The 14344-nt window shown below is 46.2% G+C and overlaps 1 protein-coding gene across 1 annotated transcript in view; it reads left to right on the forward strand.

Annotated features, from left to right (window-relative positions):
* The window catches only part of LOXHD1 (lipoxygenase homology PLAT domains 1), a 167540-nt gene that overhangs the window by 84458 nt on the left and 68738 nt on the right, over window positions 1–14344 (forward strand). The window contains exons 17-21 of the mRNA XM_004380881.1: window positions 129–321; window positions 3201–3361; window positions 6502–6970; window positions 7511–7665; window positions 9849–9982. Coding sequence (XP_004380938.1) covers window positions 129–321; window positions 3201–3361; window positions 6502–6970; window positions 7511–7665; window positions 9849–9982 — 1112 coding nt within the window. The remainder of the gene's footprint in view (window positions 1–128; window positions 322–3200; window positions 3362–6501; window positions 6971–7510; window positions 7666–9848; window positions 9983–14344) is intronic.

Consider the following 14344-nt stretch of genomic DNA (forward strand, 5'->3'; position numbering starts at 1 on the left):
CTTTTGGGGAACGGAAGACCCAGGTTGAGGAGAGCTGTTTGGGCTGGTGTTTGGGAAGGTAGGGATAGAGGACTGGGGGGTTCTGGGCACACTGCTTCTTGCACACCCCCATTTGGGTTTCCTTCCAGATCAACCGGCTAGTGATTGGGCACGACAGCACAGGCATGCATGCCGGCTGGTTCCTGGGCAGTGTCCAGATCCGTGTGCCTCGCCAAGGCAAGCAGTACACCTTCCCTGTCAACCGCTGGCTGGACAAGAACCAAGCAGATAGGCGCCTGGAGGTGGAGCTGTATCCCAGCGAGGTCGTGGAGATCCAGAAATGTATGGAGGAGGCGATGGTGGGGCCACCAACATTGGTTCCCCTGTGGGATGGCGCAGTGGGGAAGGAGGAGGGACTTTGGGGCAACCTAGGTCTTGTTTCCAAGCGGGGTCCTGTAGGGAGATAATGGGGGCTTCCATTGCCTCTGGTTACCATGGTTCTGGGAGGAAAGCGGACTTATTTTACAGATGGGGAAACTGAGGACTCAGTGGATGAATTTTATTCTGGAATAAAAGCAGCAAATGACTTTAGTAGGACATGTTCATACCCCGTAAACAAGAGGAGCTTGAGGCAGTCTTGTCTTCCCCTGGGAATACTAGCTAGGAGAAAAAAATGACTCATTCATTCATTTAGTCAATAAATGCATACTGAGTATTTCTCTGTGCCAGCGATGCTGGCTTTGTGGAGGCAACCATGAGCAAAACAGACAAAATTCCTGCCCTCATGGACTTTATACTTCAGCAGGGAGACAATGCATAAATATATAATGCCAAGTAAGAGCAATGAAGAAAGAGAAGCAGGGTAAAGCACTGGCAGTGGTGTGGGGGTGGGGGACCCTCTTGGGCAAGGTGGTCAGAGGAGATGTTGCTGAGAGGTGAAGCTCGGGGTGATCTGGCCACAGTCACACATGATGTAAGAACCACATTCTGGATGGGATCAGAGAAACCAGGTTCTCTAGAGTGGCCAGAAACCTGGCATGGAGAACCACTCTTCTCTCACCTTTGCGTTTCTAAATCCACCCACAAGCAATGCTCAAGGCTCATTCCACAGGAAGTGCCCTGAGAACCCCAACATGAAGTCACTATTCCTTCTTCTTCCAAAACTTTATACCTTTTCATGTATGTGTTTTATTTTCCCAACGAACCCGCAAATTCATTGAAGGCTGTGTCTTATACATATGATTTGCAATGGCATTTGCCAGTGTGGAGAATCAACTATTCCCCTCTTTTTATAAATTAAAACTTGATTGTCATCAGAGTAATGCACATACTAGTTAAGGAAAACACACACACACACACACACACACAAAAAAAAAAAAACCCAGTTTCTGAGGAGTTGACTTCAACTCATGGTGACCCCATGTGTGTCAGAGCAGAACTGTGCTCAATAGGGTTCTCAGTGGCTGATTTTTCAGAAGCAGATCGCCAAACCTTTCTTCCAAGGCACCTCCAGGTGGACTCAAACCTCTAGTCTTTTTGCTTAGCAGACAAGCACTTAAGCATTTGCACCACCCAGGGACCCACTAGGTAAGAATATATAAATAAAAAGTAGTAGTTCCCTTACCTACTGTTTTCTCCCCTCTTCATTCTCCTTCTTCAGAGGTAACAATTTTAATTATTTTAGCTTTTTCTTTTGAAATTTATCTTCATATTTTTAATGATATGCCTATTAATTTCTTGATTTTTTCAGTCTTAGTATCTATTGACTTCCTACTACGGAAGAGAAGTATTTAGCTCTTTCAACACACACACACACACACACACACAGAGAGAGAGAGAGAGAGAGAGAGAGTTTTAACCTTCCATATAATTAAATTAATATTTATTCTTTTATATTATTATGGCTATGCAAATATTATTCACTGATGAGTCACCTACTGTATGATTATTACATTTCATGTTTTGGCACATTTAAGTTTTTTTCTTGAGTTAGTAAGAGTCTCATTTTTTCATTTGTATAGCTTTCTATATACCTATCACTATATGATTTCCAAATATACAATAGAACTAAAATTATTTTTGATACGTTCAAACAAAACAGGAATTCCCACCCTCACTCACAGCTGAGCCTAGTATCCCTAGTTCAGCTTCTTCCAGCTCTTGTTTTCGGCCCCTAATGTGAGGAAATCGTTCACATTGCTGCGTTAATGGGAGATCCTCCATCTTTGAAAGTAACAATCTTCATTTCAAAAAAAAAATCACAACACTGTCTTACAGTATCACTGACAAAACAAGTTTTGACACTTTGAAAAAATATGGTCCCGTAAACCCATTGCCATCGAGTCAATTCCAACTCACAGCAACCCTATAGGACAGAGTAGAACTGCCCCATAGGGTTCCCAAGGAGCGGCTGGTGGATTCAAACTGCCAACATTTGGGTTAGCAGCCTAACACTTAACCACTGCACCATCACAGCTCCTATGATCCCATGGTTCTAGAAAACATTTTGCTCTCCATTGGGAGAGACCTATAGTGGTGCATACATGTAACACACTTCCACCCTCTAACGTCTTGATAAAAAACGCGTTTGCCGTGGATTCCATTCCAACTCATGGTGACCCAGGTATCACAGAGCAGAACTGAGCTCCATAGGGTTTTCTTGGCTATAATATTTATGGAAGTAAATCATTAGGCCTTTTTACCACGGTGCCACTGGTGAGTTTGAACCACCTACAACTCTTTCTGTGTTGGTGTATTTGTTGGTATAATTTGAAAGGTACATATATTTAAATGGACGCTAGAGTTCCAATCCCTTGTCCTTTACAGAAAATGAGGGAAAGAGAAAAAACAAACAAACAGCGTTGACTTCTTTCTGCCCCATGGTGTCTGCCCAGGGATAGACACAAGCAGAGAGTACTAGCTGGTATACTAACTACTCCTTATTTCTGATACCCAAGGAGACAGGTAGTGCAGTGGAGGACTGGGCTCTAGAGTCTGACGGCTTGGGTTTGCCATTTCCACCACCTACTCAATTTCTCTAAGCCTCAGTTTGCCCACCTGCAAAAAGGGAAATATAGTACTTTATTCATGGTGTTAATAAGAGGATTAATGAGATAATGCCTGTGAAGCATCGGACACATGGTACACGCTTGGAAAGTGTTTCGCTATCGTTGTTATTGTTATTATTTGATGTTGTATTTCTCCCCCACTTGCCCACCCAGTGATACACTACGAAGTTGAAATTTGGACGGGGGATGTGAGTGGCGCAGGCACCACTTCCCGAGTCTTCATACAGATCTATGGCAAGGAAGGCAAGACAGAAGTGCTCTTTCTCTCCAGCCGCTCGAAAATTTTTGATCGGGCATCCAAGGACATATTCCAGGTGTGTGGGAATAAGGCAATGGGGATGCCAACAGAGCCAGCCTTGGCTCGATAAGACCCAGTAGATATCAAGATGGTTCCCTGGGTGTTTTCATTTCCTCGGCCAACACTTACTCAAGAGTAAGGCTGCCTTCTTACAGCCTGCTGGAAAATGCTTGAGGACAAGTTGGACAAGGATTCCCTCAGCACCCTGGAGGGATTTCCTGAGAGCAGCATAAGGCAGGGTACAGAGCTTTGAAGTGGGAGTGAGAAGACCTGGATTCTCAGCCAAGTTTTATCATGTGAGCTTGAGCAGTAACCCCCTCTCTCTGGGTCTGAGTTTCTGGCCTGAAAGTGAAGAGATTGGACTAGATGAGTGGTTGTCATTCCTGGTCTCATGTTATAATCACCTGGGAGCCTTAAGGAAAAAATGCTGCTTGGTCCACACCCTAGACTAGTTCAGTCATAATCTCTGGGATGGAATATGTTTTCTGGGTTTGCTTTTAAAGCTCTACCACTGATACTAATGTACTATGGATTTTGAGAATCACTGGAGTGGATGATTCTAATTTAGTAAAATATGGCACTAGGTTACTCAATCCACTCCCAGCCTCTGGTGGGATCCTGATTCTCAGGCAGGATACTAGGAGGCTTTGGAGTGTCATGGCTGTGTTCTGAGTGCCCCAGGCCTCCTCGTTTCCCTTTGCAAATCTTTGAGTAGGGGAAAAAAAGAGATGAGAATAAGAGCATGTTGTTGGCAGGGAGGAGGATGCAAGGCTGGTGATTATATTGGACATGAATGTGTGTGTGTGTATGTGTATGCAGATATGTGTGTTCAGAGAGCACATTCATGCTAGGTGCTCTGTGTGTGTTTGTGTACAATACACACAGTGAAGAACCATCAGTGAAGAGTCCTAACCCAGTGCCCAGAAGAGAAAGTCCTGGCTGTGCTGAGATCTGGGCCAGGGTCATACATGTATGGAATGTTAGAAATGGAGGGGACTTCACGAGTCAAACTTCCTCATTACACTGCTGAGGAGGCTAAGGCCCTAAGGTTTTACCAGTCTGAGCCTCAGCTTCTTCAACAGTTAAAACCTAGCTCTGTAACACCTGCCTGGCCTGCCTCACAGAGTTCCTGTAATGATCAAAACAGTGAACGTGAGGTAAAGCACGTGGGACCTTGTGAGGAGTTACTGAGATGTAGCAGACAAGTGCCTCTGGATGCCCACTGACCATGTGGCTGGATGTGGGTGGTGAAGGCATTCATGGCTAGGCAGACAGACTTGAGGAGGGCAAGGGTGGCTAGGAGACCTCTCTGGAGAGGTGTGACCACAGGGATGTTGTGGCCTGGGAAACACTGGAGAGGAGATCTAATATGCTGAAGAAGGGACTTACTAGGTCCAGCATCCAGCCCTGAAGTAGCTGAGAAGAAATTCAGCTTCCCCAGGGGCCCTGGGCTCCATCCAGGTTGGTAATTTTCTTGCAAGAGTGTTTTTGGTCACATTATGGATTTGTGAACAGGGAATCAGAAGACCTGAGTTCTCCTCTAGGTCTGAACTCTAATTGTGGGACACTGAGCACTTCATGGGGCCTTGGGCCTCAGTTTCCCCTGGTGCTCAAATGGCAGTATGGTGGGACTGGGCTTTGAGAAGTGTCAAACAACCAGACAAAGGTCCTCAGCACTGGGGAGCACTGAGAGGGGCCCAACCTGCCAGGACCCCTTGTGAGCACCCACCTGAGGTCGGCAGCGGTCAGAGCTTCCCTTAGTGTGGGTCCATCCCCAGAGTATGGGGCTCAGAAAAGAGCTACAATGGGATTAAGGCCAAGGATCCCATCCTTTGAAGAAAACCGAATCTATCATCATTGCCCTTTGAACCAGCCATGTGCTAGGCCCAGTGGGGGAGAGAAGCAAAAATGAAAGGTCCTGCCTTTAGGGAATTCACAGTTGATAGGGCACAGAAGACCAGCTCTATAGGCAAAGAGGGAGTCCAAGGCAGGCTAGGCTAGGGGCTAAGCTGAACTCTGGAAGGGAGAGGCAGACAGGCTGAGGTGGTGTGCTGGTGGAGGGGTTCTGGGGCCTTGGAGAGCATGGGTGAGAGTTTTGTTCTGAAAAATAACACTTTAAATTTTTTGCTTAGTACAAAAGTTATATGTGCTTAATGTTGAAAATTTTGGAAAGAGAACAAGAAATGCACAAAGTTAGAAGAAAAAAAGTAATTATAAAGTCCTGGAATCTGAATGAATGGGTTTTAGTTAAGGGTGGTTGTTGTTGCTGTTAGATGCCGTCAAGTCGGTTCTGATACAACAGAAGGAAACACTGCTCAGTCCCGTGCCATCCTCACAATCAGTGTTATGTTTGAGCCCATTGTTGCAGCCACTGTATCAATCCATCTCTTGAGGGTCTTCCTCTTTTTCATTGACCTTCTACTTTACCAAGCATGATGTCCTTCTCCATGAACTGATCTTTCCTGATAACATGTCCAAAGTACGTGAGATGAAGTCTTACCATCCTCACTTCTAAGGAGAATTCTGGCTGTACTTCTTCCAAGACAGATTTATTTGTTCTTCTGGCAGTCCATGATATATTCAGTATTCTTCGCCAACACCATAATTCAAAGGCATAATTCTTCGGTCTTCCTTATTCATTGTCCAGCTTTTGTATGCATATGAGGCAATTGAAAATACCATGGCTTGGGTCAGGCACACATTAATCCTCCATTATTAAGGGTGGAGGAGGGAATAAAGGCAATACAGGTAAGGGAACTGCACGAGCGACCACGTGGAAATAGGAATGAGTGTGATGTGTGACATATGTGTGCGTGTGGGTATGTGGGTGTGTGTGAGAGAGAGAGAGAGGAACAGGGAGTTCAGGGAGGCCAGCTTAACTATCATGGAGGTTTAGAAGGCACTCCCATTTGAGCGCCAGGGGAAACCATGAGTTGCTTAATGAGGTGGAGGGTGAGGTCAGGCTAAGAAGGGCTTGGAAGGCTGGCCAGAGACACTAGGCTAGATGTGATAGGTGAGAGGGAGCTGGTGAAAGCACCTGAGCATGAAGTCCTGGTGCCTCTTGGGGCTATAACTCCAGACCCAGAACCTGACTTTGCGGGGGGGGGGGGGCAGGACACCAGGGCCACCCCAGCCACTGACCTGCACTTTGCACAGCTGGAGGCAGCAGACGTGGGTGAGATCTACAAGATCCGGCTCGGGCACACCGGTGAGGGCTTTGGGCCCAGCTGGTACGTGGACATGGTGTGGCTGCGACACCTGGTGGTGCAGGAAGAGGACCTCACGCCTGAGGAGGAGGCCCGGAAGAAAAAGGAGAAGGACAAGCTGCGGCAGCTGCTGAAGAAGGAGCGAATGAAGGCCAAGCTGCAAAGGAAGAAGAAGAAGAAGAAGAAGGGCAGTGATGAGGAGGACGAGGAGGACAAGGAGGAGGAGTCCTCATCCGAGGAATCCTCAGAGGAGGAGGAGGAGGAGAGCGAGGAGGAAGAGGAAGAGGAGGAGCTTGGGCCGGGGATGCAGGAGGTGATTGAGGAGTACAAGTTCGATGCCCACCGCTGGTTGGCTCAGGGCAAGGAAGACAACGAACTCGTGGTGGAGCTGGTGCCGGCTGGGCGGTCAGGTCCTGAGCGTAAGCCTGAAGGGGGGTCAGACAATTCCCCTAGAGGGGTCTCAGGGGCGGGGGCTCACTGAGCTCTCCTCTCACATGGAGGCCTAATAGGTGGCCACTCATGATGGTTCCACCAATAATGGTTCACATGGAGGCTGAATAGGTGGCTACCCATGATAGTTCCCATATAACTCTCCTGACCTGTCCCTGAAACATCACCATTAACAATTCGCTGTTTGGGGTTAAGCATTGCCCTTGGCCTGAGGCTCTCAGGATGAATCAGTGACTCAGGAGGAGCCCTGATGTAACTTAATATAACTAAATGTGGGCAACATAAATTGGGAGGGTTGCTGAGGGCAAATTTTGCCATGACTCTCAGCCCTTGGGCTTCTTGGTCAAGGAAAGTTTTGGGTAGGGAGAAGGAGTGTTCAGTATTAGGTTGATGTAGATGCGCCCATAGGTCCTTCCTGCTGCCAGAATATGGCTGGAACTAACAGACTGTGTTTCAAGACCACTCCATGGCCATGATGTCCTCAATGCTGCTTCTTTCTGTGTCCTCAGCCAACACCTACAAGGTCCAGGTGATCACAGGGAATGAGCCCAAGGCTGGCACTGATGCCAACGTCTACCTGACCATCTATGGCGAGGAATACGGGGACACAGGTGAACGGCCCCTGAAGAAGTCGGACAAGTCCAACAAGTTTGAGCAGGGCCAGGTAGAGCATGGGCTCCCTGGGCGGGTGATTCAGACTCAAACACAGGAGTGGTGCCCACCAATCATTCTCACATCAGTCCAACCCAGCATAGTGTCTATGGGTGTCCAGCAGTATGCTTTGCTCAGTTCAACCAGGTTTTGTGTAAGCACCCACTCTTTAAACACCAGCTCCTTGAGGTGAAGGTATAAGCAAGTACAAATGGGGTTCTGGTCCCCATGGAGCCCACAGGCTAGATGACCCACAAGAACTAACTAGAGAATAGTACCAGGTAGCAGATGCTCAGGGACTGAGTGGGTGGAGCACGCAGTTAGGGCTGTGAGGTTCAAGGAGGAAGTGCTTTTCCAAGGATGGAACCCTGGGTAAAACTTGGTGGGAAGCAACAACTTTACACTGGGCCTTGGTAGATGAGTATATGCAGATGTATAGAAAAGACAGTGAAGGGTATTCTCAGAAGATGGACAAAATGTGCAAAGGTACGCTGGTGAAAATGTGGAAGCTAGTCTGAGGGGCAAACAGTCTTCCAGCTTGGCTTTGGTCATTGCTAAGCCACAGTGGATGTAACCAGCCAATTGCTGTTGAGTCAACTCCAATGTGTGTCTGAGTATAACTGTGCTCCATAGAGTTTCCAGTGACTGATTTGTTGCAAGTAGATCACCAGGCCTTTCTTCTGAGGTACCTCTGTGTGGACTTGAACCATCAGCCTTTTGGTAGTAGCTGAGTGTATTAACTATTTATACCATAGTAGGTGGTACCTCTAGAGAAAGCTTGGATGAGGTTAGTGTAGGTTGTGTGTGTGTGTATTGTGGGGTGGGGGAGTCTAGAAAGACAGGCTAAGGAGTCTGAACTGTATCCTGAGGCAGTGGGAGCCACTGGAGTCTCTTGGGCATTGGAAGAAATGCATGTGTACCTCCCTCTTCCAGGTGCAGTGGGGGAAGCATGAAAAATAAAGCTATCATCTTTGTCCTTCAAGACTTCACAATATCCCAACCCGATGATTATCACCTATCTCACCTTTCCTATTCCTGCTCCCATCCCAAAGCCAGGGCCACTCATCGGCACAGAGAAAGGAAAAACCTAACTAAGTCCATTAAGATACTTCTGGGCTCCTTGTTTGATTGACCTCAGCGTCCCTGTTTGTTTTCAATGCTCCCTTCCATGACTTGAGGATCAGGGTTTATTTCTGCTTTTTAGTACATTCCTTTAAAAATGATAGCCACTGCCATCCTAGGTTGGAAAAAAGAGATTGCTATAGAGGATATAATTGAAACAATTGGAGATATTTGAATATGGATCATATCTTAGATAACACTATTGCATCAGTGTTACATTTCCTGAATTTGATAATTGTGCTGTGACTATATAAGAGAATGTCCTTGTTCTTAGGAAATAAATGCTGAAGTATTTAGGGGTAAAGTATCATAGTATCTGCTACTCATTTTCAAATGATTCAGTAAAAAATATACAAGGGAAGAGGAAGAGAAAGAGAGAGCGTGCGAATGTGGCAAATAAGTGGAGAATCTGGATGAGTATACAAAAGTTTATTGTACTGTTCCTGCAAATTTTCTGTAGGTATGAAATCTTTTTAAAAATAAACAGTTAAAGCTAGAGCCAAGTTGCCACTCACTTATGGGGTCCTGGTGTCGTCTGCTTCCTGTAATGACCCACGTTTGTAGTGTGCCTATTCTGTCTTTTCACTCGGGCTTAGCACAGGGCCTGCTCATAGTAGGTGCTTAATAAAACTTTATGGTTGACAGAGATTGTATACGCACGTGCACACATGAGCACACTGTCTGGGTGTATACTTAAGCGGTGGGTCGCACCCACCCACCCACCTGCAATATAAATGCTGGCTTGCAGCCAACTTGCCTTTCTCTGTCACAGTCACCTTTGCCCTTCCACTTTTCCGTCTACCTTCCTGGACCCAATGAGAGTAAGAAGATCCCCTGGCGGGTGTAGGATAAGAAGACAATAACCCCCTGCCGTGTAGCTGATTCTGCCTCGTGGAGATCTTATACTGCAGACCAAACACTAGACTAGCCACCTGCATTTTCAAGTCCCCAACCCTTGCTGCTTTGGCTCTTACAGGGACCTCAGGCTGCCCCAGCCCTGGGGAGGGTGGAGCTGATTGCAGATGGGAAGGGGACAGTTCTCACCCCTCTGAACATCACTCTGACCCCTCACAGACAGACACCTTCACTGTCCCCGCCATGGACCTGGGGCCCCTGACCAAGATTCGGATTCGCCACGACAACTCTGGCAACAGAGCAGGCTGGTTCCTGGACAGAATCGACGTCACCGACATGAACAATGAGATCACGTGAGTGGTGGGGGCTGGAGGGCAGCGAGGCAAGGGAGGCCATGCCTGCCACTACGCCCTCCACTAAGTACAATGCAGAGACAGCTGGACTAATGGTTGGGGGGCTGGCTGTGATGTCTTCCGTGGCCACCAGGTGGCGCTGGCCCACGCTACTAGCCTGGTGAGCATTACCTTCCTGCTCCCCTCTCACTGGGCAGCCCCTGGAGCCGCCGCCCTGCCAGATGAGAGTCTGGTAGAGCCTCCACTCCAACTCTTGAGGTCAATGCAAAGATGTCAGACGTGCTGTCCCTGCTAGACCTTGATTAGCCCCATCTCCATGCCCAGCTTTAGGTTAGTTGTCGATCTCTCCATGTATAAAATAGCAATGTTCTAGGCTGGAGGTCAGCAAACTTTTTCTGTAAAGGACCAGATAATATTTTAGGCTTTGCAAGTCATTCAGTCTCTGTCGCAATTATTTAACTCCACCGTTGTAGCGTGAAAGCGGCCACGGGCAATGCGTAAACAAATGAATGTGGCTGTGTTCCAATAAAACTTTATTTCTGGAATTTGAACTTTGAGTTGCATGTAAGTTTCACATGTCAGGAAATATTGTTCTTTAGATTTTTTTCAACCGTTTAAAAATGTAAAGCTCATTCTTAGTTGTGGGATGTACAAAAACAGATGGCAGGCCTGCTCTAGACTCACAGCTAGGTTAGGAAGGGGGCGTCATGCCCTTCTGATGGGTGAAGGAACCAGGCCGCAGAGAAGTGAAGTCATAGCCCCAGAGCCAATTAGTACCAGAGCTGCGACCAGACCTCCAGACCACGTGTAATCTGGTGCATTTTCTACCAGTAGGCCACATTGCCTCTCAGGCTAAGAGGGCCAGGAGCAATAGCGATGAAAGAAGGCTCGTGATGTGAAGAGAAGCAGGGCAGAAGGAGGCAGAGAAGAAAGCAAGCAAGATCTGGAGAAGGTTGTGAGGTTGCCAAGGGCCTTCCAGGGCCTGGTGTTTAGTGGGTGCCAAGTGAATAGATATTTGCTGAATTCAATCAACTTCTTGGTCTGCATCCTGCTGTCTCTTGGAACACGCCCTCTTGCTAGGCAGCTCTCTGTGCAGGACAGAGGGTAACAGGGCTCACCTCCATCTCTCACCCACCCCTTGTCTCACCATCCCAAGAGAGTACTCTGGAAGGGGACAAGGAGGCACAGCTCACACACAGCCCGATGTCATGGTTTTCCATGAGGTCATTGTGGTGGCATGTAGGATGTGGGAATACCCCATGCCTGGGAACCAGGGTCCTGGCCTGGGTTCTGCTCTCTGCCAGAAACTCACCAGGTCACCCTGGACAAGTTGCTCCATCTTTTAATGGCTTTCCTTTCCTTTGCTATTAAATGGGCTTAGTGATGCCAGCCCAGCTTACTTCTCAAAATGTTCTGGAAATCTAAGGAATTTAAGTTTGAAGAGGATAAAGTGCTGCAGAAGTATAAGAATAGGAACAAACTATGAATGCACCCGGCTTTCCTTCACAGCTCAGTCAAGATCAATTATTCTGATCCATTGATTTGGCATCTCTGGGCCAGCCTAACAATTTTCAAACTATCGTAGCTTTATTGTTTAATATCTGTCCCTACTTGTCCTCTTTCATTATTCTTTTAAAATGTTAGGTGTTCTTACCTTTTTCAAATCAAGACATTAAGGGACTTGAAAAAGAAATTCTATTGGAATTTTGATTGTTATGCCATTAAATGCATGTGTGGAGAATTGCATATTTAGAATATTAACTGCGCCCACCCAGGTACAAGCTTCCATTTATCCAAGTGTTCCTTTATGTTTCTCAGTAAGCTTGACAATTTTCTACACATAGCTGCTACACATTCTTGTTAAGTTTATCCCTAGCTATTTTATATGTTTGTCATTCTTGTGAATGGAAGCTTCTCATTGTTCTTCTCTCTTCTTCCTTACCCTTTCTCTTTTTCCTTCCTTACTCTACTCCTCCCTTCCCTCATTTCTTTCTCTTTTGTTGGCATTGCTTGTTTATGCATTGTTTTTTTTCCTTTGGTCTTGAAGCCAGTAAGTGGCCTGCAATGAGCCAGTTCCAACAATCTTCAGGCCAAGAGCTACTCTGAGCAAAGCTTGCTTTGGGAGATGTACAGAAAATTACAGAAGCTCAGAAGAAACAAAAGCAGAGTAGTGAATTTCCTGTGTCTTAAAGAGACACACCTTCCCTAGCAGAGCCTGGAACCTTCCCCAGGCTCTCCATGACCTTTATTAGCTCAGCAACATGGCTTTTGCCCGATTCAAAAGTATTAGTGAACTCTGACTTCATCCATCAACTGCCTTTGACCACCTCAGTGGCCTCCATGAACTTGACATTCTTGTCTCTTTTACGTCTGTTATACCACACACCCTGTCCATTGACTGATCTGAGCCTGACCCCTTCTCTCCATCTTCACCACCACCACCCCGGTGGTCAGCACCTCCTGGCTGTTCCCTCTGCTTCACCCCAAAACAGTATCGGTTGCCATCAAGTCGACTCCGACTCATGGTGACCCCATGTGTGACAGAGTAGAACTGTGCCCCATAGTGTTTTCAATGGTTGATTTTTCAGAAGTAAATTGCCAGGCCTTTCTTCCAAGGTACCTCTGGGTGGACTCGAACCTCCAACCCTTTGGTTAGCAGCCCAACATGTTCAACATTTGTACCACCCAGGGACTTACCTGCTCCACCCAGACCCTCCTATTATCTACAGCAGTGTGGCAATGAGAATCAGGTCAATCCTCTGCTCACAAACCTTCAAGGCTCCCATTTCACACAGAGTAAGAATCAAAGTACTTCCAATGTCCTGCATGGCCCTCCATGGTTTGCCCCACACCTCTTCCTTCTCTCTCTAGCCTCATCTTCCCTTGCTCACTCCTTGCTGTTCCTTGAACCCAACAGACGTGGTCCCACCTCAAGGCCATTGCATTTGCTGTCCCTTCTCCCAGGCACTCTCTTCCCCCAAATGGCTCACTTTCATAATTTCTTTAGGTGAGTTTCTGCTCAGGTGTCACCATCTCAGTGAGAATGAGCATAGCCTCCCCCCTCCACCCCATCCCACACCTCTTATTCCTCTTTTTCTGTTTATTTTTCTGCATAGCACTAATCATCATCTGACCTACCATAAACTGGTGTACTTAGTCATTGTTCATCTCCTTGCAACAGAATATAAGGTCCTTGTAGACAAAGACTTCATCTGTTTTATTTACTGCTGTGTCTTCCCCAGTACTAAAAGAGTGCCTGGCACACAATAGGTATACTATAAATACTTATTAAGTGAAGTAAATTATGATTGATGCATTGATTCATTTGTTAATGTGACCATGAGTTGTTAAACATGTCATGCTAAGTGCTAGGAATTAAACAGCTGACTCAGAATGATGCCCCTTTTGAAGGGTGAAAAACTGCACACAGCCTCACATTCCTTTAGTGAAGGACTCTGTGGTTCCAGCTTTTTACAAGATTACAAAGTTGGGAAGATTTATCTCTGGACTCCTTCTGCCTCCTCTATCCTGGGATGCCCCATCCCTTGGCCACCATGAAAAAAATGAGAGTCCAAAAAAAGTGTCAAGTTGATTTTTGTATTATAGGCATCTCATATTTGGAATTATTAGTTACTGGTCTTTCCTTCACTCCTCTACTCTGCCCAGACAGTTCCTGAAACCTTGGGTTTGGCTTAGGCAACACATTCTAAGAGGAATATTAGAAAAAAGAAAGTGCATCTTCAAAGAAACAATGATGGCTGATTAAGAAACCTAGGAGTTATTTCAGAGAAACGTTGAAAGAGAAAATGAGGACGTTTCACCTGGACAATGTCTTTAAATTCTATTGATGTTTATGACTGCCTGTGTACGTCAGGGACTGCAGACATGGCAATGAACAAGACAGACAGCATCCTTGTGCTCATAGCACTTACAGTTTGCCTAGCAGGTGAGACACACAATTAAATATACAAATATATGCACCCTCGGCAACCTCTTCCACAGTCATCACTTAAATAACCATTTATTTGAAAATAATGCATATATATACACAATATGGAGCCCTGGTGGCATGGCGGTTAAGCATTTGGCTGCTAACCAAAAAGTCAGTGGTTCGAATCCACCAGCCACTCCGTGGAAACCCTATGGGGCAGTTCTACTCTGTCCTGTAGGATCGCTATGAGTCTTTTTTGTCTTTGAACAATTTTTTTTTCTATTGTACTTCAGGTGAAGGCTTACAGAACAAATAGTTTCTCATGAAACAGAAGTACACATGTTGTTTTATGACATTGGTTAACAACCCCACAACATATCAACCCTCTAACTTCTCAACCTCTTTTTTTTTTTTTTGATGAAAATACACAT

Source organism: Trichechus manatus, unplaced genomic scaffold (assembly GCF_000243295.1).
Source record: "Trichechus manatus latirostris isolate Lorelei unplaced genomic scaffold, TriManLat1.0 scaffold00078, whole genome shotgun sequence".
In the NCBI taxonomy this organism is placed as follows: domain Eukaryota; kingdom Metazoa; phylum Chordata; class Mammalia; order Sirenia; family Trichechidae; genus Trichechus; species Trichechus manatus.